General features: G+C 53.7%; 1 protein-coding gene and 1 non-coding gene across 2 annotated transcripts in view; both read left to right on the top strand.

Annotated features, from left to right (window-relative positions):
- The window catches only part of PLXDC1 (plexin domain containing 1), a 56,035-nt gene that overhangs the window by 28,643 nt on the left and 3,752 nt on the right, over positions 1-23,640 (top strand). Inside the window, exons 7-12 of the mRNA XM_034640677.1 lie at positions 6-181; positions 9,657-9,752; positions 14,714-14,795; positions 18,117-18,177; positions 19,400-19,535; positions 21,871-21,906. Of these exons, the coding sequence (XP_034496568.1) occupies positions 6-181; positions 9,657-9,752; positions 14,714-14,795; positions 18,117-18,177; positions 19,400-19,535; positions 21,871-21,906 (587 nt within the window). The remainder of the gene's footprint in view (positions 1-5; positions 182-9,656; positions 9,753-14,713; positions 14,796-18,116; positions 18,178-19,399; positions 19,536-21,870; positions 21,907-23,640) is intronic.
- Positions 21,641-21,713, top strand: TRNAK-CUU. Its single transcript has one exon. It is a non-coding gene; the product is annotated as a tRNA-Lys (tRNA).

Below are 23,640 nucleotides of genomic sequence, written 5' to 3'. Positions count from 1 at the left end.
ATGAGTCCTCTGAGCGGAGCCTCTGTCCCCAACAGAAATCTGAGGGAAGGGACCAGGGCTCATGTGACGAGTCTTGATCCGGCACCTTCCACATGCAAGGTTCAGTCCAGTGTGAGGGGCTTGCCTCTGGAGTTGAAAGCATGGATTGGAGTCCAAACTCTCCACAAGCGTCTGACCTCTGGCAAGTCACTTACCTTTTACAGTCTTATCTGTATCTGTAGTTGGGGGTATAAGTGGTTCGTGCCTCCTATAGGTACCGTGAAGATAAAGGCAATGACGCACGTGAAGGGCTCGGTCCCATGTCCGCACATCGAGTCTGTGAGTCCTGTACTAGGTGTCTTACTATGCTAGCCTTTATCACATGACACAGTATTTGATAATCCAGCAAGACATCTGGTGTGGTAGCAAACGGTGCAGAAATAGAAGCATGTGATGTCCTGATGCTGGTGTGTCATAGGCCAGATGTCACGCCCACAGTACTTTCACGTGACTTTTGTAGCTAGTGGGAAAACAAGCACGTGTCATAGTACAGTTGCCCAAACTTCACCCCTGTACACATCGCCTTTGAGGTTTTTGCCATAACCATGAATTACTGTTCTGTTATTATGAATGCTTTTTTTTTTTTTAAGATTTTATGTATTTATTTTTTGGGGGGCGGTCAGGAAGCACAAGCAGGGGGAGTAGGGGGCTGAGGAGAAGCAGGCTGCCTGCTGAGCAAGGATCCCAATGTGAGGCTTGATCCCAGGACCCTGGGATCATGACCTGAGCCGAAGGCAGACGCTTAACCAACTGAGCCACTCAGGGGTCCCTGGAATGCTCTTGTTTATCCTACTTTATAAAATGATATTTTTCATGAATAAATGTACTTGGTCTAAAACTCAATAGATGCAAAAGTTTGTATAGAAACAGGTTTTGGGGGGCAGTGGGAAAAAAAAGAAAAAATTACATTTCTCTCCCATACCTGAGCCCTGTCCCTGGTTTTCCTTTCTGGAGGCAACCCCACTACCAGATTATTTCTAGAGCTCTAAGCCTATGTTTGGATATTTAACACAAATGATGGCGTTTTGGGGCGCCTGGGTGGCTCAGTCATTGGGCATCTGCCTTTGGCTCAGGGCCTGATCCCAGGGTCCTGGGATCGACCCCCCACATCAGGCTCCTCCGCTGGGAGCCTGCTTCTTCCTCTCCCACTCTCCCTGCTTGTGTTCCCTCTCTCGCTGGCTGTCTCTCTCTCTGTCAAATAAATAAATAAAATCTTTAAAAAAAAAAAACAAAAAACCCCCAAATAATGGTGTCTGATGCCGCTGTTCTGCACTTGAATGAAGTATATCCTGCTCCCATTCCGTATCAGCTCACAACCTCCTTCTTTTTAATGGCTACTTGAGAGCCGGTCGCACAGATGTACTTTAATTTAACCAACCCCCTGGACATCGGCTTGACAGCTGTTTCCCATTTTTACTACAATAAATAACGCTGCACTGAATATTCTTGCAAGTAGCTATTTTTACTCCCCCTTGTGAGTATTTCCACAAGAAATACTTCCCACCACTCCACCTGCCCCTCCCGGACCTTCCCCGAACACTCAGTGCTCTAGCAAGCAGCTCACTGAGACCCTGCTTCATTGCTCCAGGCGGCGTCGGCTTTCGCTGACCAGTGAATGCCTGTACTGAGCCGGTCGCTACCTAGTTCCGGATCTCTCTGGTTGTATTATTTAGCTATTGGTACGTAACAAATTATCCTGAAACTTAACAGCTTAAAACAGCAAACATATTATCAGCCCCGAGTTTCTGTGGATCAGCACGGCTTAGCTGGGTCCTCTGGTTCAGGATCTTGCCCAGCTGGCTCTCAAGGTGCTTGCCAGGTTACAATCATCTCAGCCACTGATTGGGGTGGGGGTCTGCTTCCAAGAGCTCTCACATGGGTGTGGGCAGGGTTCACTTCCTTGAGGAGGCCCCCCTTGGTTCCTGCCATGTGGCCCTCCCCATAGGCCGGCTGGTAACATGGCAGCTGGCCTCCACCAGAGCAGGCAAGCAAGACAGCCGTAGAGGGTGGGCAAGACAGAGGCCAGTCTTTTTGTAACCTAATCTTAGAAGTGCCGGATGGCCCTTTTGCCATATCTACTATCCCTTTTGCCATATTCTACTGGTTAGAAGCAAGTCCCTAGGTCCAGCCCACACTCAGGATGGAATTCCGCAGGGTCTCAAGACCAGGAGGCAGGGCCAGTGGGGGCCACGTTAGAGGCTGCCTGATGACCGCGCTGATTGTAATCCCATCCCCGGGCTCTGAGCTTTATCTTATGTGGCCATCCTCCCACCACTGCAAGTGAAGTCTGTACTTACTAAATGAGGACAAGAGGCTCAAAGACTTGTGAAGTGACTTGCTTGTGATCGCACAGTTCGGAGAGAGAGAACTGAAACCCAGATCTTCCGTTTTTTTTTTTTTTAAACCCTGGGGTGGACCTTTCAGACTTTCTGAATCTAACCCAGCCCCACTCCAGCCGGAGGGGTGAATCCTTTCCTCCTCATCTCCCCAAACACCCACAGCCCAGTGCGCACATCCCAGGCTGTTTTGCGGGATGGGCAGTTCTTAGCGTGCAGGTCCACCTGCCCGTGTGCCTTATGGAACCCCAGAACCCCATCTGTCTCCTCGGTGCCTCTCTCCCAGAGCTTTGCGGGCTGGCGGAGTCTCAGGAAATGTGTGTTGGATCCAGCTGTTGTATGAGGGTGAATTAGAGGAAGTCAGATCCCCCAGGGAGTGTCTGCATCTGAGGTTTCTCTGTGATTCTGGAATGAAAGGCTGTTTTAGAGCAAGCCAGGGAGATGCAGGGAGGTGGGGAGAGGGGCACAGGAGGAAGCACAGCCCACCTGGAATAACAGGACGGCAGCTGCACCTGCTCTATGAGACAGGCTCGGTGGTGGGAGCCAAGCCGCTGGATTCAGGACTCCGCGGCTTAGGCGGAGCTGTCAGGGTCCGCCCTCGTGGGGGGGAGAGGCGGCACCTGACCCCCAGACACAGCCCTGCAGCTCCCAGCCTCCCGTCTCCTTCCCTCCACCCCCCATTCCTTCTTATCACTGCCGCATCTGATCATGTCATTCTCTGGCCCCTCATTGCCGGCAGCATGAAGTCAAAATCCTTAGCGTGGCATTCAAGGTTCTATGCACCTGGCATAGCCTGCCCACCCCCCACCACTCTCTGTCGGGGCATCACTGGTCTGCATGCCCTGCTCCCCAAACGTGCCAAGGGCTGTCCACCTCTCTATGACACAGTTCTTTTTTCTTTTCTTTCTTTCTTTTTTTTAAATTTTATCTATCCATTTGAGAGAGACAGAGAAACATAGAGACAGAGAGAGCACAAGCAGAGGGAGAAGCAGACTCCCCGTTGAGCAGGGAGCCTGACAGGAGGCCCCGATCCCAGGACCTGGAGATCATGACCTGAGCCGAAGGCAGATGCCCAACCATCTGAGCCACCCAGGTGCCCCTCTATGACACAGTTCTTGTATAAAGCGGCACCCATTTCAACCCTTTTGCCACTCGGCAGAACGCTCCTCATCCCTTGGTCCAGCGCAGATGTTGTCTCCTCCCTGCGGTGGAACTCATGGTTTCCTCAGGCCCTTTCTCCCCAACTGGCCACGAGCTCCTTGGGGGCTCCCCGTGGCCCCAGTGCTTAGCTCAGTGCCCATGGCAGGGCAGGTGCTCAAAAAATGAGGAATGGTGCAAGAGTGGGTGCCGCTGAAGGGAATGGGTGCCGCAGAGACCTTGTCCTCTGCCCTCTGGTGACCCCAAGTGAGAACAGGGGCCTGATGCCACTTGCGGTGGAGAGAGTACTTCGGTAATTACGTGCGTCTCCGTCAGAGGGGTTTGGCTGGCTCTGGGCACAGACTTCAAGAGGGGTGTGGAGCTGTGGGTGCAGCATATTCATATGCCTGGATCTTTCTGGAACAGCACCCACGGCCTTCGTTGGGTTTTTAAATGGGCCGCCGCCACTGCTTTGGGGAGTGACGGATTTTATGTGGCGGAGAGTCCGATTCCTCTGGGTCTGCTATTCAACCCACAGGTGGGGAATTAGTTTGGACTAGGTTGAGCTGCAAATAACAGTAAATCCCAAATAACCGTGGCTTAAATGAGACACAGATTCAGGGACAGCGCTCTGGTCTGCAGCTCCTATTATGACCACAGATATTTCCCATCGTGCCAGCCTCCCTGGGACACTGCCACCAGAATGGATGGTGTCACTGTCGTGGTACCCGAGCTCCTCCCTGCCTGGAGTGCAATGAGAAGTGGAGGCTGGTTTCCCCACGCTTCCAGCATCCCCCTGCCACCGAACCCGGTCTGGTCTGCGAGACTCTCTCCTTCCCAGGCTTCCAAACACTTTTCTCCCACTCCTGTCGGAGGTGGGGGGAATTCAGCACTCTTGGGATTGAGGGAAGGAGATGCTGCAAACAGCCAGGGTTTTTCTTACCGTTATTTCCTTACATAAACTGTTACCCCGACTTTGCAGCAGCTGGTCTGCAGAGCGGGCCCGATGCAGAGGAAAGATCTATGCGCAATTAGCAGCCTGTTTTTGCAGAAGCAGCAAAACATACAAGGTAGCTTCTACGTTATTTGGCCACAGGACCCCCAGAAGTCAATACAATTTCCTCTATTCATTTGTTTAAGGGACTCTTTCTTGGCGCACCTGGGTGGCTTAGTTGGTGAAATGTCTGCCTTCGGCTCAGGTCATGATCATAGGGTCCTGGGATGGAGCCCCATGTCGCTCCCTGCTCAGTGGGGTGCCTGCTTCTCCCTCTCCCCTGCTTGTGCTCTCTCTTGCTCTCTCACTCTCTTTGTCAAATAAATAAATAAAATCTTGAAAAAAAAAAAGAAACTCCTTCTTTCATGGACAGTATAAAAGCAATTTGAGTGTAGTCAACGTCAAAACTGACAGAGGTTTCAATGAGTGGAATCAGTTAATGAGGATTTCATTATTCCGGGCTCCAAACTGTAGCCCACACCTTGGGAAACGGGGACCTCATTGTGCTCACCTCTGGGGTCCCCTGCTGGGGCTCCATTTATGATTATTGAATCAATAGTCAAATGAGCAAAGAAATACATGAACGAGAAAATTGAAAAGTTTTTTCTGAAACTACCATCTTATGTGTTTTATATTGTAACCCCCCATTTTGGAGGGCAGTTCGTGGCAGGACTCGTCAGTCTGATTTCTTCTGATCCACCCAACTCTTCCCCACTGGTGTCTGGTTTTGAAACAAGATGGGACACATAAACCTCTCTTTTGAGCCGCTAACATTCCTTGTTTGGGTTGCAGTGCTTTCCGTGTCTGGATCTTTCTGAATCTTTGATGAGGGGGAGCAGAGATAAAAACAGAGTGTCTCCAACTGCCAGAAATGTGGCTTTGGGACGGCCTCTGTCTTGGTTCCGGAGGGATCTGTTGGTCATGCAGATGGACGTCATCGTCCTTGGGCGAGCCCCAGATGTTGGCGAGATAATCCAAAAGCAAATAACTCAGTCAGGGATATTAAGAGTTCTGTTTAGAGAGAAATAAAAATATTACCAAAGCCATACACTCAAACAAGTACAAGTTGGCAGTTGAAGTGAGCAAATATTTTTAATCAGAGGTCTATTTCCGCACAGCCCCCCTCATCCCCCTTCCTGCCCTACTCATCCCCCCCCCAGGCTGCGGTAGGGCGATGACGATCTTCGGAGCACATCTGACCCTGTCTGGCTCTGTCTTCAGTTGAAGCACACCCCCAACTCCAGTTCCCCAGCCCAGGGGGTGGAGAGACCCAGCCCCAGATTCTGGTGTGAGGTTTGCTGGGAGCCTCGCCTTCCCTGGTTGCTGCTGCTGTGTCCCTAAGCCTGAAATAGGCCTCCTTGACAAGCTCATGTCTCCGCTCGTGCCCAGCCCTGACTCTACCTGTTCCTCCCATTTCACCTTCTTTCCCACCCTGGGGGCAAGCTCTACTCTACATCCTCGCAGGCGATGGAATCTGAAAAGCCAACTCTCCCCTCCTTTGAGCTCTAAGGTTGTACGGGGCATGTCTGGCTACAGAGCCCACTGGGGGCTGCCCTTTCTGGAAAGGCCATAGTCTGGTGGGCTGGGGAGGAAGGAGATTCTTCCTTTAGGCTGTGGACTGAAGTTGCTGAGCTTTTTGTTGACTCTCTATAATCCATTCATTCACAGTCATTTTTTGAGCCCTGTTCTGTGCAGGGCCTGGTGCTTGGGGCTGGGGGATGGAGGGAGCTCACAGGGGCAGGTGGCCAGCAAAGTCAATATTCATGGAGCGGTGTAACAGTTGACACCGGACATCACGTTGGAAGCTGTGAAACTCAGAGGAGGGGCCGCAACTGCATCTAGGGTGGGTGGAGAAGCCTTCAGGGAGGGTGTGTCCTGTGAGTTGAGTCTTGAAGGAGGAAGCAAATAAAGGAAGAAAGGGTTATGATGACTCTAGACCCCAGGGTGTCAGGCCCCTTGGAAGACCTGGAATTTCACTTTGTTTTCTTCCTCTTACATTTTAATGCTAAAAGGGGTGATTTTTCAGAAGGCCCTCTGGCCCTTGGGGGTGGTGTGTGGGACAGAGCTGTGACAGGCTGCCTGGGTGTCCTCTATCGAGATGTCCCACATCCCCTAGGCTCACTCAAAGCCCAGGCCACCTTCCCATAGCAATTGGTGCCACACGGGGAGGGCCCTGCAGCACATATGGGCCTTTATTAAGACTAAAGATTAAAAACTAAGCAGAAAAATTACAGAAAGCTGACCTTCCTCACCGCAATCTCTTCCAGACCCCACTCTTGCTTGGCAACGGGCCTTTCTTGTACCATAAAAAATGTGTGTGCGTGCGCTCGCAGGGCTCTGTGAACCTCCCTCCCTCAGCTTTTGATGGAGGAGTGTCTCCTCCCTAGGACCTTGGTAACCCTGTAGACATCGGGCAGTGACTGCCTGAGATCTACTGCCTGAGATCTCCGAGGCTTTCCTCTCGGCCCCTTCCCTTTCAGACTTAGGGTTGCTTAGGAAAAAAATAAGCACATAATTCCTCGATCTTTGGGATGTTGGCTTAGTTATTTATTTTTTACCAAAACATTATATGTTTCCCTTCCACCCTTTTAGAAACACAAATACAGCGGTCCCCCCCTTATCTGCGGGCACACGTTCCGTGATCCACGGTAGCACTGAAGCTTGTATATACTATGTTCCTTCCTATACATACGTATCTATGATAAAGTTTAATTTATAAACTAGGCACAGTGAGAGATTAACAATAATAACTAGTAGTAAAATAGAGCAATGATAGCAATGTCATGTTATAGAAGTTAAGTGAATGTGGTCTCTCTCTCAAAATACCCTACTGTATTGCACTCACTGTCCTTTTGTGAGGAGATGGAGGGAGGTGAGTGGCGTGGCTGACGGGTGGGGTGGGGGTGGGGGAGGTCGCAGACTGCGGAAGCCAAGCCACGGATGGAGAGGACGACTGTAAAGAAACCAGGAGCTCCGGCATGGCGGGGACCCTTGTGCAGAGTGACCACATCTCTTCCCGATGCTGTGTTCAGTGACTCCAGATTGGTAGCTTGAAATCAGCATGGGGAGGATTGACACCACAGAACTCAGCAAATGCCATTCATTCATTGCATAGAACAACGTGTCCAGGACTTTCTGTGGTTGGGAATGTGTCAGGGGCTAATGAGCCCATCATTGCTCTGCAGTGTGCTGTGATGGAAAGAGAGCACCAGACCAGCTGGGGTTCAATCCTGGCTTAAGTAGGAGGCTCCGATTCTGGGACTGGGGACAGATCAATGATAGAAACGTAGATGGGATGTTCTTTTTTTTTTTCTTTTTAGGTTTTATTTATTTATTTGACAGAGAGACAGCCAGTGAGAGAGGGAACACAAGCAGGGGGAGGGAGAGGAAGAAGCAGGCTCCCAGCAGAGGAGCCTGATGCGGGGCTTGATCCCGGGGACCTGGGATCACGCCTTGAGCCAAAGGCAGATGCTTAACGACTGAGCCACCCAGGCGCCCCAGATGAGATGTTCTTTTAAGTAGAGTTTTCATTCAGGAGAGGGTGGGGGGATGGGGCACCCAGCCATTGCACAGGACGCCCTTCCTTTCACAGCTGGGCCTGATGAGTTCTGCTCCCACCCTGGGCAAGTTTTTTCCAGACCACCTTCAGCTGAGAGAGAATCTTACATCCCTGCCGACTCTCGGCTTCCAGTATCAAAAACCCAGCTCAATTAGCTTAAGTGGAAGAGGGGATATGAAGTAGCCCAAAGAACCAAAGGAAGAACTGAGAGCCAGGGAGGCGGGGACCAGGGCAGGTCTTGGGACACCAGAGGCTGGAGAGCCACCATTACGTCCTGCTTCGTGAGGCTTGTGCATGAGATTGGACCTGTGGCCGTTCACGGACTTGGAGCTTGCATTTTCTCAGCTTCATTACTAGGAAGGAAAGGGCCTTTTTGTTACAGTTGAGAAGTCCCAGGGAAGGTCTCTGATTGGTCCGGCTTGCATCACATGCCCAGCCCTGGACCAATCACTGTGCAGCCAGGGAGGCAGGGTCACAGAGGAAGATGGGTAGTTCCAGTGCAGATCCCATGTAGGAATGGACTAGGGGTAGTTCCCCCAAAGGAACGCTGTTTCCAAAAGGAAGAAGGGGTGCTGGACTGGCAGAACATTACGCGACCCCTTCCCCTTGTACGGAAATTCATTCACAAAGCTCGGCTGCTGGCTGCCGGCCTTTCAGAGCCTATGGAAACCAGCCCCAAGTCATGATTCTTGGGTGGGTGTGGGGGTGCAGTGGGAAATATCAAATCTTCTCTGATTGTCATTTTAGGAGAAGTCTTTTCATCTACAATTCCACCTTTTCCTACAAGCACGTTGTAGCAGGTGTTTCTGTCTTTCCACATCACAGACAAGAAACTGAGGCCCTAAGATTGGGGGTGGAACTCGAATCAGAACTAAAGTCTCTTGAAACCGATGTCCTGCAGGGACTTCCTGCAGGGACTGAAGCAGAACATAAGCCCGGCCCCTGGCCCTGAACCTCGCTCTGGCTTCCATTCGGGACGGGAGAGGTTTTCCAAGTTCGGCCTGTGCATCTGCAGGCATTTGCAGAGCCCTCTCTGTGGGTCAGGTTCAGGAGCAGATGCTCACAGCCTAAGGGTCCTAAATAGACCCTCATGACCACACCTATGACCACACCTATGGGGAGTACAGCGGGAGCAGGATGCCTGGCCTGGGTAAAGAAGGGGAGGGAGCCGGGGAAGGAAGGCTGCTTGGAGGGAGTGGCCCTGAGCTCAATCTGGAAGGGTGAGCTAGACAAAGGGAGAAGGAGTGGAAGAGCATTATGGGTCAAGGGACCGGGAAGGCACAGAGCCATACAGAAGCATGGGAACGCCTACATCTTGACCTCAGGAGCAGCCAGGCCTCTGTGTTGAGTGGTTTAACCTGTTGACAATACAAAGCTCTCCTCTCAGGGTCAACTCCAGTCCTCCTGTCTCCCTGCAGCTTCAGGATCATTGTCCCAGGTTGATGAGTTTACTTCCTGCCCTCAGTGGCTGCATCCCGACTCCCCGATCCACTCGCTGCAATCTCTTGCCCACCCGTCAGGCTCCAGGTACAAGCCTCGAAGGCCTCTGGCCGTGAGATGCTCTTGATGGCGGGCTCTGCCTCTGTTTCAGAATCTCGGCGAAGGACCATCTTCGAGTACCACCGTGTGGAGCTGGACCCCAGCAAGGTCACCAGCATGTCAGCCGTGGAGTTCACCCCACTGCCAAGTGAGTAGGGGTCGTCCCCCCCGAGGGAGGGCATCCCACTGTCCTGGAAAGAGCTTCACAGTCAAACAATCTGGGTTCCATTCCCAGGCCCACCCCTGACCCCTGCGTGGGTATGGCCACCTAATTTCCCTGGGCTGCCATTTCTCATTTGTTACACGGGCCTAACCCCACTTCCCTCCCAGACCTATGGTAGGGGTTAGAAGCGTGGAAGACATGAATGCCAGCTCTGACACTGACTGGCACATCCCGGGCCTGGGGCGTGGTTTGTACTTGATACATGACAGCTATGGTTATTAACACACAATTAAAACCCAGGAAAGGTGGACCCCTGAGAATTTTTAGACTGAGCCCCCAGGAAAGGTAATCCAGGAACTGAATGAATTGAATCAGTCCTTACATTTCTTTCTTTTTTTTTTTTTTTAAGATTTTATTTATTTATTTGAGAGAGAGTGAGCAAGAAAGAGAGCGTGCACAGGTGGGGGGAGGGGCAGAGAGAGAGAGAGGGAGGAGCAGACTCCCCGCTGAGCAGGGCTCCATTCCAGGATCCCAGGATCCTAACCCANTACATTTCTTTCTTTCTTTTTTTTTTTTTAAGATTTTATTTATTTATTTGAGAGAGAGTGAGCAAGAAAGAGAGCGTGCACAGGTGGGGGGAGGGGCAGAGAGAGAGAGAGGGAGGAGCAGACTCCCCGCTGAGCAGGGCTCCATTCCAGGATCCCAGGATCCTAACCCAAGCTGAAGGCAGACCCTCAATCGACTGAGCGCCCCAGGCTCCCCCTCGGTCCTTACATTTCTTGTTGCATTTTCCTTAGAGGTGGAGTAATGCTGGAGTCCACAGGCAGGAGGCAATAAAGCCATTTAGCCAGCAGTTCTCCAAGAACCATGGCTCTGGCCCTCCCGCGCCCGGCCCACTCACCTACAGTTGAGGACACATGTCCATGACCAAGGCTCCAGCTGCTGCGAGGACCCCACAAGATCGGGGTTGGATGCTCTTCAGGATATGGTCAGGGCAGCTGGGGTGAGCGAGGGAAAGGAGGACAGCACTCCTGTTCTTGCATTTTTACTTTCCTATTATTTTTTAAAGTTTATTTATTTAAGTAATCTCTACGCCCATCGTGGGACTCCAACTCATGACCCTGAGTCAAGAGTCGCGTGCTCTCTGGACTGAGCCAGCCAGGCGCCCCCATTCTTGCATTTTTGAAAGAGAGTTTTAATTTCCTCTCCTGTCTCACAGTACCTTCCCGCTTCGTTCTGAAGCCATGGCCTTCTCCCTGTCTTCTAGGCTGTTTCTTGCCTTGCCTTCCCCTGCTTCCTCTTCCCTGGAGGTTCTGGGAGCAGGGCGGGTGGAGAAAGAAGAAGGGGTGGTGGAAAGTTCTTGAACACTAGGCCTGTCTCAGCAGGTCTCAGCAGGTGTCTTCCCCTGGGAAAGAGGAAGGACACAGACACCATGGGGTCGCAGGACTAGGACCCCTTGCGGGTCACAACCCCACCCCCACCGCAGCTGTCCTCTCTCCGGGCAGGAGAGACCTGGGGCCTGAGAAGCAGGGGTTCCTCAAGGACTGCTGAGGGCAAACCGCAAGTCCTAAGACTTGAATAAATTGCACTTGGGAGCAAGGACATCCAAGGGCAGGGTAACTGCCTGGGCGGAAGTGAAGTGTCCTGGGAATCGTTTCTGGGACACTGTCTGTACATTTCAGCCACTTCCCACCCCTCCAGTGAATCCTGTGAGCGTTTAATAGCACACGGGACATCTGAAATACAGATGAGAAATAAAGGTCAATGGGTTGTACACATACCCCACAGAGGCTCCCAGGCTTTTTTCTCATGGCCAGTTTGCCTGGAGCCTTTTAAGGGGCCTCCGGAGCCACTGGGAAAGAGCAGGCCATGGGGTCCCGCGTGGGTGCCCATGTGGGTGGAGCTGGGGGGGCAGAGGGCAGCGCTACCAAGGCTGTGATTTGAGCCCCTGGAAGGCCAGCTAACTTGGTCCCGAGAAAACTCTGCACCCCCCTGTGCAGGATTTCTCTCTTACCTTTGGGTGGGGGAGGACTTAGCCAAGACCCGTCCAGAGGTGTGGATCGGCTGTCTCCAAGCCATTGTACTCTATGGCGAGTTCCTCCCAGTCCCTCTTCTAGAAGACACTCATGGAAAGGTAGCACGGGCTGAGAGTGGGAGACGCAGCAGGGAAGCCCACCGTGGGACCTCAAGGCTAAGAGCTCAGGCTTTTGGTTCCCACAGCCCTCAGTTCAAGCCCAGACTACCACTCCTAGCTCCATGACTTTCTCTAAGCCTCAGTTCCCTCCCCTGTAAAACGGGGATAACAAAACCACGCAGGCATCAATTCCATAAACGTTGGTCAACTGCCGGCCGCGTGCCTGTGATAGGGTGCTCTTCTAGGCCCTCTGGGTACAGCAGGGGACAAAACAGAAGGAGGAGAGCTCTCATTCTATTGAAAGGACACAGTGCCGCCTATAGCCAGTCCCTCTCACAGTGACTGAAGGTGCCACGCTGTGCCCACAACAGCTTTCCCCCCCCTCGCTGAGGGCTGGCTCCCAGCTGCCATCTTGTTGGGGGTGCATGGAATGCAAACTGGCTCCCTCGTTAATGGATTGCAGTAGAGCCCCAGGAAGACTCCCATAGCAATGAACTGTGTGTGATTGAATGAGTGCTTATTTTTCTGAGTTGGTTGTCACTTCTTGCTGCTCGCGGTGTGTTCGGTTCTGTTCCGCCGCTCATCAGATGAGCCCTTCTATGGCGCACAGTTATTCTGGGTGAGCGCCTGGCTCTCCTTGGAATAAAATGCACGGGGTTTGTGGCAGCTGCTCGCCACCCAGAGGTCATTCTGGGTCTCTTCAGTGGGCAGCGCTCAATTGCAAGTGAGCAAAGCTTCAAATCCAGCCCCATTCCTCCTGCCCCACCCCCACCCCGGCCCACTCGGCTCCTGGGCTTGTCTGGTGCCAGAGGGGTCCACGCACCGTCCAGCAGCCCGCTCCCACTAACTCCTCTGCTCTCCGGCTCTGCCCGGCCCTAGGCCAGGCCCCAGCTGTCACTCCTCCTCATTCCTCTCGCCCTCAGCCTGTCCCCTCCGCCTAGCTAGCCTCCGCCTAGCTAGCCCGTTAGCGTTCTGGCGGCTGCTGGGAACACAGCTGGAATGTGCTCCTCCCCGGCCTCTGCGCGCAGGGGCTTTTCTGCTTGGACTTCTCCTCCCCCAGGAGAGCCGCCAGGCTTGCTTCCTCCCTTCTCTCAATCTCTGCCCAAACGACCTCTTCCCAGAGGCCCTGGCCAACCTCCCTGAATAGAATGCACCCCCACAGAACTTCCTGTTCTGCGCCACTCTGTTCCACAGCCCCCTGCCAGAAAGCCTAGTGGAGACCTCGTTGTCTGTGTAATGCTGGCTGTCTCTTGCGCTGGACTGCGGGCTCCATGCAGACAGCGCGTCTGTCTGTCTTTCCCTGTTCACCACCGCAGCTCCAGCAGCCGGGACAGTGCCTGCCTATGGCAGGCGCTAGATAAATATCAGTGGAAAGATGGAATCAGGGCGCCTGCTGGCTCAGTCGGTTAAGCATCCCGCTCTTGGTTTCAGCTCCAGTCATCGTCTTGGGGTCCTGGGATCGAGCCCCTTATGGGGCTCTGTGCTCAGCAGGGAATCTGCTTGAGGATTCTCTCTCCCTCTCTCTGCCCCTCCCCACACCCATGTGAGCTCTCTCTCTAAAATAAATAAATTTTTAAAAAAGAAAGACAAAGAAATGCAAGCATGAATGAATGAGTAGAGGAATACCTGGCAGGTCCATTGCGGGGAATGAGTAAGCCGATCTCAATCAGCACTCACGGGGCTCACCGCGTGGCCAGCACGTTCAGACCCTCTCTCCATGTCCCCTCATTTCATCCTCACTGCACGTCTGCAGAGCAGAGAGCATCAAAATCCCTCTTTAATAAATGACGAACTGAGGCACAATGAGGTTCAGTAACTCCCCAAGTGAGACGTAAACCCAAGTGAGCAGAGAGACCCACACACCCCCCTGGGGTAGCTCACTTGCAAGCGGAGAGGGAGAGGGAGAGGGAAGGGATAGAATTACGAAGGCCTGGTTTCCCCCCACAGGCGCAGTCTCAGGTTTCCCTGGGAGGTGAGTGAGGAGGCGGAGACAGGCCAGGGGAGGATCCTGGAGCCAATCCCTCCACGTGGACCCAATGAGTGCTCCCAGCCTCCCAGCTAGCTCTGGCCGGGAGGGGTGGGGGGGCAAACCAGAACATCTGAAACATTCTTTTCTGTGACGATAGCCCAGAAAAGTGTATGATAACATTAAACTTGTTAGACTAGCTCTGCGTGTGTTCCCTCCATGAGAGGAAATCATAATCATGTGACATAGAGGCATTGGTAGCTAACCCTGCAATGGCAATCGTATTGCAATCTAAAGGTGTCAAATCAATACGTTATACACCCTAAACATATACAATGGTATATGTCAAATACATCTCAATTAAGACAAAGAATCCTTTTCAACCCTGTAATTGTGGGCAACAGCCCAGCAGTATAACTTCCCAGGCTAGGTGAGATCCCTTGGTCCATGCTGCAAGGCCCCTGTAATTTTCCTTCACAAGCCTCATCACAATGATAATTACGTAGTTATGTTTGTTTGATGATCTATTTAGTGTCTGTCCTCCCATAGGACTGTAAGGCCCGAGAAGGCGGGCACCAGGATTTACTGCACAATCCCCAGCACCAGCTCAGGGCCTGACCCCCTGGGGACAGAAGGAGGAAGGAGGAACGAGGAACGGGGAGGAGGGAAAGAAGAATCAGGGCTGGACTCAAGGGAGGGTGACGTTAATGACCTCTAGGGACCCTGCTAGTCAGAGACTCCGCAGTTCTGTGAAGGCCCAGCACCTCGGAGAGTTGCGCCTTTTGCGGGTCCGCGGAGGTCCCTGGAGGGTCTGCTGCTGAGGGACCGCCGCCTTCTCTCTGGCAGCCTGCCTGCAGCATCGGAGCTGTGATGCCTGCGTGTCCTCGGACCTGACCTTCAACTGCAGCTGGTGCCACGTCCTCCAGAGGTTTGAGTCCCACGGGAGGGCTGTGGAGGAAGGGCAGAGGGTGGCATGCCCCTCCCCCAGCCTCGGGCCTCATTGTCAACATGAGAGCATCTCTAGCCAGTCCACTGTGCCCTCTAGGACCAGAATGTCGCAGAAGTGAGTTTTTCCCTGAGGCCTATGACCCATCAAGGTGACAGGGTCCCTGTGGAGATGCTAGGTTTCTGGAAGACCATCCAGGGATCCCATCTACTGCAGCTCTTCCGCCCACCCGGGAGGGGTTGGTTCATCCCAGGGCAGGGCTTCTCAGAGAATGGATCCCACAATCAGCTAGGTCTCGTGTTGAATATGCAGATTCCTGGGCTCCACCCCAGGCCCCCAAGGATCAGGATCGCTGGGAGGGAAACCCGGGAGCCTGCATTTTGACATGGTGCCTCGTCTGCAATCAAGGGTGTGACCCATCAGTTCCCAAGCCCCCTTGCCGTTGGCTGAGAGCCCCGTGACCCCAAAACACCACCTGAAGATCTCTGTCAGGCTGTTACGGGGTTTCCTGACAACCAGGGCTATGGAAATTGTGGACAGCTGTGGAAGGCTGGGGCGGGCTACGAAGCTGTGCTTGCTTGGTTTTGGAAACAAGGAAAATTCCAGATGAGATTCAGGTTCAGGGATAAAGTTCTCCAATCCAACTCATCTCCCACTCCTTGTTCTGAAATCGTTTCCTCACAGATTAGACTCAGAATGCGAGCCCTGTTCTCCTGTCCAAGATAAATAAATAGCAGGGAGGGGGAAAAGAATTTCTCTGGGGACTCAGGCTCTCATGAGAGTGGGAAGCCCTATGAACTCCGAGAGCCCACAAGGCAATCTTGAAAATTGCAAATTACAGAGTCTCTGCGTTCCACGCTGTTGGGGGGCACCTGTCAGTGTTTCCTTCGCTCCTTTCAAATATCCCAGTGAGGAAATAGAAGCTGCCGCCGTCCCAGGCGGCCTGCCCAGCACAGGGCACAGCCCGAGCCGGGAGGAGAGGGGCTCCAGGGTGTTTTTCCTACCAGCTGTGCTCTTATTCCCTCTCTCGGGGGCCTCTGTTAATTTTCTCCATAAAATGGGCTGTGGTGATGTGGCCCCGGGGAAAAGTGGGTGAGGAACATGCCATCATATTAATTTCTCAACCACCAAAGAGCATTTTTGCCAAGGGTCCAGGGCCCTGTGCATGAAAGGCATGGAGCCTCAGAGAGCATAGCTAGGGGAGACCCCTGCTTGGTCCCTCCTGGAGTGTGACCTTGCGACATGGTCCACCTGAGACACTCTCAAGTTTGCGAGGCACTGTCTCAGCATGGAGAGATAGTCCAGATGACCTCAGATGAACCCTGGAATCCTGGGGCTGGCTGCCACCGCATGACTCAGCGTCCAACCAGAGCTGAGCCATGAGAACTTCAAAATGGGTCAGATGAAAGCAAAACCCTCACATGGACACATCCCCATTTAACACATACACCCAAACCCAGAGACCATGACAGTTTAATGAGGCTTGGTCAGGTCGGGGGCGGGCAAGGCCTTGAGCAGACACTGCCTTTGCTGTGGTCATGTCAGCTCGGGGACAGAGAATCTCCAGCAGGAGCAAGCGAGGCTGATGTGGGACTGAAATCCTGTCCCCCCATGCCCATGGACCTGGGCTCACCCCAGCACGGGCCCCTCCTTGCCAGCCCTCTGGAGTCTTGGCACCCACTGAGAGCTGACCCCAGATCGCGAAAAGAGCCAGAGGGCAGGGCTGGTGCCAAGGGGCCGGCCACCAGGGACTCTCCCACCAACAGCTGCTTCCAATCACCCTGTGGGTTCTCAGCTTCCCCTTCCTCGCCACCCACTCTGCCTTCCGCCGCCTCCCAGAGTTTCCCCTCCTCGCACTGGGGCTGGATCTGATTTAGACAATTTCACTTACCATGGCCAGTGTCTTCCTTTCATCCCACATGGCCCCTCACCCCACCAAGGGACCACTCTGGAGTCTCGGAGTGACCTTAACTCCAGGATTTGGCCCAGGGAATGAGGGGCCATAATCCTAGCTTTACAAAAGTGTCGCTCTGAGGGTCCCATGACATAGGACAGGAGCAGCATGTGGCTGGGGGGGCACTTGGCATTCAGGAGGTGCTCAATAGTGGCCATATCTCCTGCCTTTCTTCTCTGCATCTGGGTTGGATGGCTCAGGGCTTAGACTGTGATGCTTTTAGACCTATATCAAAGGCTCAGTCCTGGAAAGAATCAGTTAGTTTGGTTGAAAAAGAAACTTTAGCTCCCAGCCCCCCATAGACCCCTAATCCTCCATGCCCCAAAGTAGTGGGCACAGAGGACCTGGGAGAGGGGCAGTGGGGCTGACTTAGTTCAGCTGTCCCTGCTGCAGGAGAAGCAGCTCGGAGCCCCAGGAGGCATCTTCAGAAGGAAACACTGACAGTGCTCGGAAATCCTCCGCCTCACCGGGTCTCTGGCGGATGGGTGGGCAGTTGCTAGTGACGAAAATTAACTAGCCCTGAATCCTTCCTCAGCACTGGTGGCTTATGATATTATTCTTCTCACGCAGATGTCCCAGAGCTTGAGTAGGGCTTGGTGGATTCCCCTGGCACCAGAGCGAAGAATGGAAATTTGAGCATGATGCCATGGAGAACATTCTCTGGTTCATCCTCATACCCCCACCCCTTCCCTAGGGAAGAACTTGGCATCTTCCAGCCCAGCTGAGTTGCACAGTGTCCTTTCCTGGGACACCGACCAGCGAGTTTTTAATTTCTCTGGCCTCTGGCAAGACCCTCATTCCTGCCCTTTAACGATCACCCAGGAGGTATTGGCTAACTCTGCTGAGGTCCCTCCACTCTCAGCCCGGCCTCTCCTTGTCAAGTTTAGGCCCCTCCACGAAGAAAGAAGAGGATGTCTGTGAATCAGCAAGGCTTTCCCCAGAAGGCATTTGTGTGACTTCCCTGGATTCTCAGCCATTTCATAGCAGCCTGGAGTCAGGAGAATCTTCAAGTTCCTTTGAGGTCACGCAGTCCCATCTAGCTCCCTGTACACACACGTCTGCGTAGATGCGGCCTGGTCCTGGGGAGCTGGGTCAGAAGGAGGGTAGAGATGCCACAGACACTTTTCCTTCCTTTTGGGGAAGGAGTAGTTGGGGAAGAAGGGTCTGACTGACGATCCCACTGCTGCCTGGTGCTGAGGGGGCACCTGCCCTGCGGTCTTGATCACAGTACCCCAGGGACGTTGGCCCCCTCCTCACCATCATCGGAGAGCTGTTACTGAACGGGGCAAATGAAGCGGAGGGCTTCTGTGTTGATCCATCACACCTCTTACCTTTTGGTTCCCTTGCAGATGCTCCAGTGGTTTTGACCGCTACCGCCAGGAGTGGCTGGCCCACGGCTGTGCCCAGGAGGTGAGAAGCTTCCGCAAGCCAGGCTGTGGGGAACAGGAGGGCTGCCAGGAGGCCCCTCCCCCAGTAGCTCTTTGCAAGGCATCTTTGGCTTTTGGCAAAATTCTCCCCTCCATCTGGGACTCGTCTCTCGACGGCTCTGAGCCAGTTAGACCAGGCTTGGGAGCTTTTCGAGGGTTCTCTGGGTTCCTGAGAAAACCACTTCTGGTGACTTGGCCTTGGGTGGGCAGCTCTCTGGGAGCTCTTTCAGGTGCTTGCAGAGGGTGCGCTGGGCATGGTGTTGGCCACAGCTGGATCCCCTGGGAGGCTGGCTACATTCTCAGAGCAGCTGCCCTGGCTCCAGCCCTCAGTCTCTTCAGGGAGGCAGGCTTTTCTGGGAGGGAGGAGGACTGTGCCGGCACCTCCCATTAGAATCCCGTACAGGTTCCTTCTCACTGCTGGAGTTTTCCAGAATGCTCAAGACTTTGATGCTGGGTGGGGAACGTCCTGTTCTTACACCTTATACCGGCGCAGACAGATCCGTTCATCCGTGCACCCTTTCCTCTCCCTCGTCCTCTCCATCCCTCCTTGCAGGGAGCCCAGTGTGTGCGTGCCCAGTACTTCGCTGCATGCTGCCCCACGTTTGCTCTGGTTTGATCCAAACAGCCCCAGGACCTGGGGACCAGTGCCCCCCCCCAACTCCCGGCTCAGAGCGGAAAACTGAGGCACAGAGAGATTTAATGACTTGACCTGCCTCTCACAACTGGTGGGATAGGGAAGTGCCAAGGCCCCACATTTAAACGTAACCCCCCCCCAGACCCCACTCTGTGTGCTCATCCCCTCCTCTGTTATTAGTAAGGCCGGATGAGCTTTCTATGTCCTGAAAAAAATCTTGTCTAGCAGCCCATGTCTGACGTTGGCTGTAGTGAATGTAGGGATTTGCTTTATTTGTTTAAGATTGGCATCTCAGCTCCTTCCTCGAGGAAGGATTCGAAGCAGCTGACAGCTAAATTGCCTCGTAAGATAGATAACGCGCTTTCAGGATAAAGTGGGAGGCTTAGAATGCACTCAGGGCGCAGCTCTGGAGACTTTACCACACTTGAACCCTGCACAGGAATCTGAAGTTTTCTGGCCACTGAGGGATGAAGGGCCCCCCCACCCCCGTCCTCCCGAGAGAGGGCTCTCTTCTGTGCGGCCTGCCCGCAGTGAGGCCTCTGTGCAGAGCGGCGCTGGGTCTTTCCTGCAGGCAGAGGGCAGGACGTGCGAGGACTTACGGGAAGGAGGCCACTACTCGGCCTCCCCCAACAGCTCCTTCAGTCCCTTTGATGGAGACCTCACCACCACCTCTTCCTCCCTCTTCATCGACAGCCTCACCACCGAAGGTAAGGCCTGAGCCCGGGTGGGGAGTGGCAGGGGAAAGAAGCCAGGGGGAAGGAAAGGGCTACAGCCTTGGCGCATCGAACCCTCCCTGACAGGGGTTATGTCAGGAAATAGGAACGGCCCCGACTTTCACAGAGGAGGGACCAAGGCTCAGAGAGCTGGAGTCACTTGCTGGCCACAGGCAGAGGGGTTTCGAGCAAGCGGACTCCAGGCCCCGGCTCCAGCCGCTGTGCTGGACCACGTCCGGACATCAGGATGACGGGATGGAAGTCGCTGTGGCCAGGGGAGGATGAATGTCCCAGCCCGGTGCCTGGGATGTGTACGGTCCACATCAGCTCGTCTTAATAGCCATCCTTATAGAACCCGTGAGGTCTTAGCAGCCGTGTAGCCTGGAGGAACTCGGTCCACACACTCAGACGTGAGCAAAAGACTGCCTGGTTTTCCTACAACTGTGCTTCTGGCTTTTGACGCTCATGCAGCTGGAGGGGTGGGCCTCAGCTTGGCTTCCTGCCCCTGGGACCCGATGTGGACAGAGGGTGGCAGTGGGGCAGCTGGGAAAAAGCCTGGTGCAAGCCCCTCCCGGATTCTTTGGCCATCTCTGAAAAATTCCTCTCTCATCCGTTTTTAATACGTTACCGCCAGACTTTAGCCCTTTGCCCTTAGGCTCAGACTGAGAGACGTGGGCTCCTATCACCTCCATGGAGCCACGTACCTGCTTGAAAGGGGCAAATGGAACAGAGGAAAGGAAAAGAGAAAAAAAAGGCCACCCAGGAGCCCCTTGGGGGTGGGGACTTTTTTTTTTTTTAAGATTTTATTTATTTATTTGACAGAGAGACAGCCAGCGAGAGAGAGAACACAAGCAGGGGGAGTGGGAAAGGAAGAAGCAGGCTCCCAGCAGAGCAGAGAGCCTGATGCAGGGCTCGATCCCAGGACGCTGGGATCAGGCCCTGAGCCGAAGGCAGACGTTTAATGACTAAGCCACCCAGGTGCCCCAGGGTGGGACTTTTGAGAGGCCTAGTGAAGGGAAGGAAGGGCATCCCCCACAGAAGGAACAGTCTATGCAGTGGCTCAGAGGTCTGAGAGGTCTCTGAGGTCTGGGGAGCCTCGGGCAGCTTATTATATGGCCACTGCCATGGTGTTGAGTTGTGGTGAAGGACAAGAGGAAAGAAGACTGGGGACAAATTGTGAAGAGCCTTGAACATCTGTGAGCAAAAGGGAGCCAGTAAAAGCCTTTAAAATGACACGGGCGGTGGAGGGACAGGAGGGGAAGTCACGGAACGTACGGTATGGGCCATACATTGTGGATCGTTCTACTTGTTTCACGCTTTTGGTGCTTGAAGCAGTAATCCTCAGTCCTCTAGAGCATTCTCCTGACATGGAGCTCTCTCTTGCCTTTCCTCTTAAGAACCTGCGGGGAAGAACCACGGGGTGGTCAACCACTGGAACTTACTTAGGAAGCCACAGGACACACACCTTGCCGTGTAGGAATCTTTCCTCCAAGTTGTGTGCCGGTGGGGGGGTCTTCAAGCAGATCTGCACCAGTGACATGTGCCCTTCCTCAGTCCTTCCTCAGCCTCCTGGTGCCCCGTAGGAGAATGTGCCGGGTCCTCCCCTTGACTTCGCAGAAACCCACCGCCCCACCAGCCTCACCTCTCACCGCGCCCCACTCACACCCTCTCCACCCTCCAGCTACACTGCACTGCTTTTTACTCCCAACTGGCCAAATTCTCGCTCGGGGCCTTTGCTCATGCTTTTTCCTCTGTCTGGAGCCCTTTTCCCCAGCGCCACGTCTCACCCCTCCGTCTTGACACCCTCTGTCTGGGTGATGCCCCTGATCAGAGCTTCATTATGCTGGGTTTTAATTGTCACTCCATCTCCCCCATTTGCTACCTCCCTGAGGGCAGAGACCATGTCAAACCCCAGTGCCTCCTCCCAGTGCTCAACTCCATAGTAAATACCCAATAGGGATTGCTTGAATGAATAAACATGGGACTAGGAAAAGTTGGCTTGTTCGTGGACTTCTATTACACTGCTGTGTGACTTTAAGCAAGTCACCTCCCCTCTCTGGGCTTCAGGTTCTTGGCCTCTAAAATAAAGGATTAGGGACACCTGGTGGGCTCAGTTGGTAGAGCGTGAGATTCTTGATCTCAGGGTTGTGGGTTTGAGCCCCACATCAGGTGCAGAGATTACTTAAAAATAAAATCCTTAAAAATTTTTTTAAAAAAACCCATAAAATGCACAGTTGGACTAAACCTCCCTAAAATCCCATCTGGACCTAAAGTGACCAAGGCCATAATGATTCCAGTAATCTTACACCTTCTCTCCTTCTCTTTGAAGATGACACCAAGTTGAACCCCTATGCAGGAGGAGACGGTGAGTACAGAGTTGCCGGCCCCTCTTCATCAGACCCACTGTCTCTTGGAACACTCCCCACCCCCACCCCGCCAAGAGGGTGCAGCGGTCACCTGGCCTCTTTGCTTTTGTTCTGAGGTGGGGAGGAGGGGAGCAACAGCGGCCTGAACTTCCCAGACCTCCTGCTCGGCTCCGGGGCACGGGCCCACTAGACTGAAGGAGCATGTCTACATCTAGACGTTTCTCATCAGCCAGGAACCTCCTGTGTATCTGTCTTGACTGTTCACTGCCCCGAAAGGAGCGAGAGGAGGAAGGAAGAGCTGAGCTAGAGCGGGCATGGCAGTGTGGGCCTGTCCCCGTTGACCTCACCTCTTGTCCCCGTGGCCTCACCGTCAATGACGGGTGGAGAGCAGCTTCTCCCACATCAAGTGTCCTTGGATTCCCTGCCTGGGNCTGCTGGGCTCCGGGGCACGGGCCCACTAGACTGAAGGAGCATGTCTACATCTAGACGTTTCTCATCAGCCAGGAACCTCCTGTGTATCTGTCTTGACTGTTCACTGCCCCGAAAGGAGCGAGAGGAGGAAGGAAGAGCTGAGCTAGAGCGGGCATGGCAGTGTGGGCCTGTCCCCGTTGACCTCACCTCTTGTCCCCGTGGCCTCACCGTCAATGACGGGTGGAGAGCAGCTTCTCCCACATCAAGTGTCCTTGGATTCCCTGCCTGGGTTGGCAGAGAGGACACAAAAGTTGCCCACCCTACTTTTTGCAGGGCACCAGAAGTTCGGGGTCCTTTGCTCCCAAGATTAACCGCGAGGATAATCTCTCTCTGGTGACCTGACGTGGCCCGCCTCCCCTGCCCTTGGCCCAGAGCCAGCTCGGGCCCTTGCTGCAACCACTGCACGGGAGAGATGGAAATGCCTTCCAAACTCTGGGGATGGGGACATTGTTATCTTGGGTCCCACAGGGGAGGAGAGGCTGTCAATGCAGCGTGGTGTGACCCAGTCTCCCACCAGAGACGAAGCCACGCCTGCTCTGGGGGCAGTAGGTGTGGGTGTGTGTTGTGTGTCTAGGCTGGGAGCGAGGAGTGAGGGCTGGGCCATGTCCCCCTCGCTCTGCACCATGCGCTCATCAGCCCGAACCCTGACCATCAGATCACCAGGGTCCCTGCAGGCTGCACGCTGACTGCCAGGTCAGGAGAGGCGAGCTTGGGGCGTGTCACCTGTCACCTCACCTGCCGGCAGGTAGTGGCACTAACCATGCGCTGGAGTGCCCCGGGGACAGTTTCTCTCTTGGGTTTCTTCTTCTTCTTTTTTTTTTTTTAAAGATTTTATTTATTTATTCGACAGAGATAGAGACAGCCAGCGAGAGAGGGAACACAAGCAGGGAGAGTGGGAGAGGAAGAAGCAGGCTCATAGCGGAAGAGCCCGATGTGGGGCNCGATGTAGGGCTCGATCCCACAACGCCGGGATCACGCCCTGAGCCAAAGGCAGACGCTTAACCGCTGTGCCACCCAGGCGCCCCATCTCTTGGGTTTCTTCTGCTTGCAGAGAAGAGGGGATGGGGAGGACAATGATTGGGAGCATGCAACATCCTATTAAAAGTCCCCACCTCCTGTTGATTTGCATTCTACCCACGACCCATGTAAGAAAGGATTTGATATTTCTTATGCTTATGTGCCTCATCGGTCTTTTCTACTTTATTATGTTCACATCCCTGTAGGGTGGGGAGAAGAAGCAAGTAGCCACCCCAGGTAATATG

The sequence above is a fragment of the Ailuropoda melanoleuca genome, chromosome 13 (assembly GCF_002007445.2).
Source record: "Ailuropoda melanoleuca isolate Jingjing chromosome 13, ASM200744v2, whole genome shotgun sequence".
NCBI lineage: Eukaryota > Metazoa > Chordata > Mammalia > Carnivora > Ursidae > Ailuropoda > Ailuropoda melanoleuca.
Note: the sequence above shows the minus strand (reverse complement) of the source record. Positions and strands in the feature narration are given on the sequence as shown.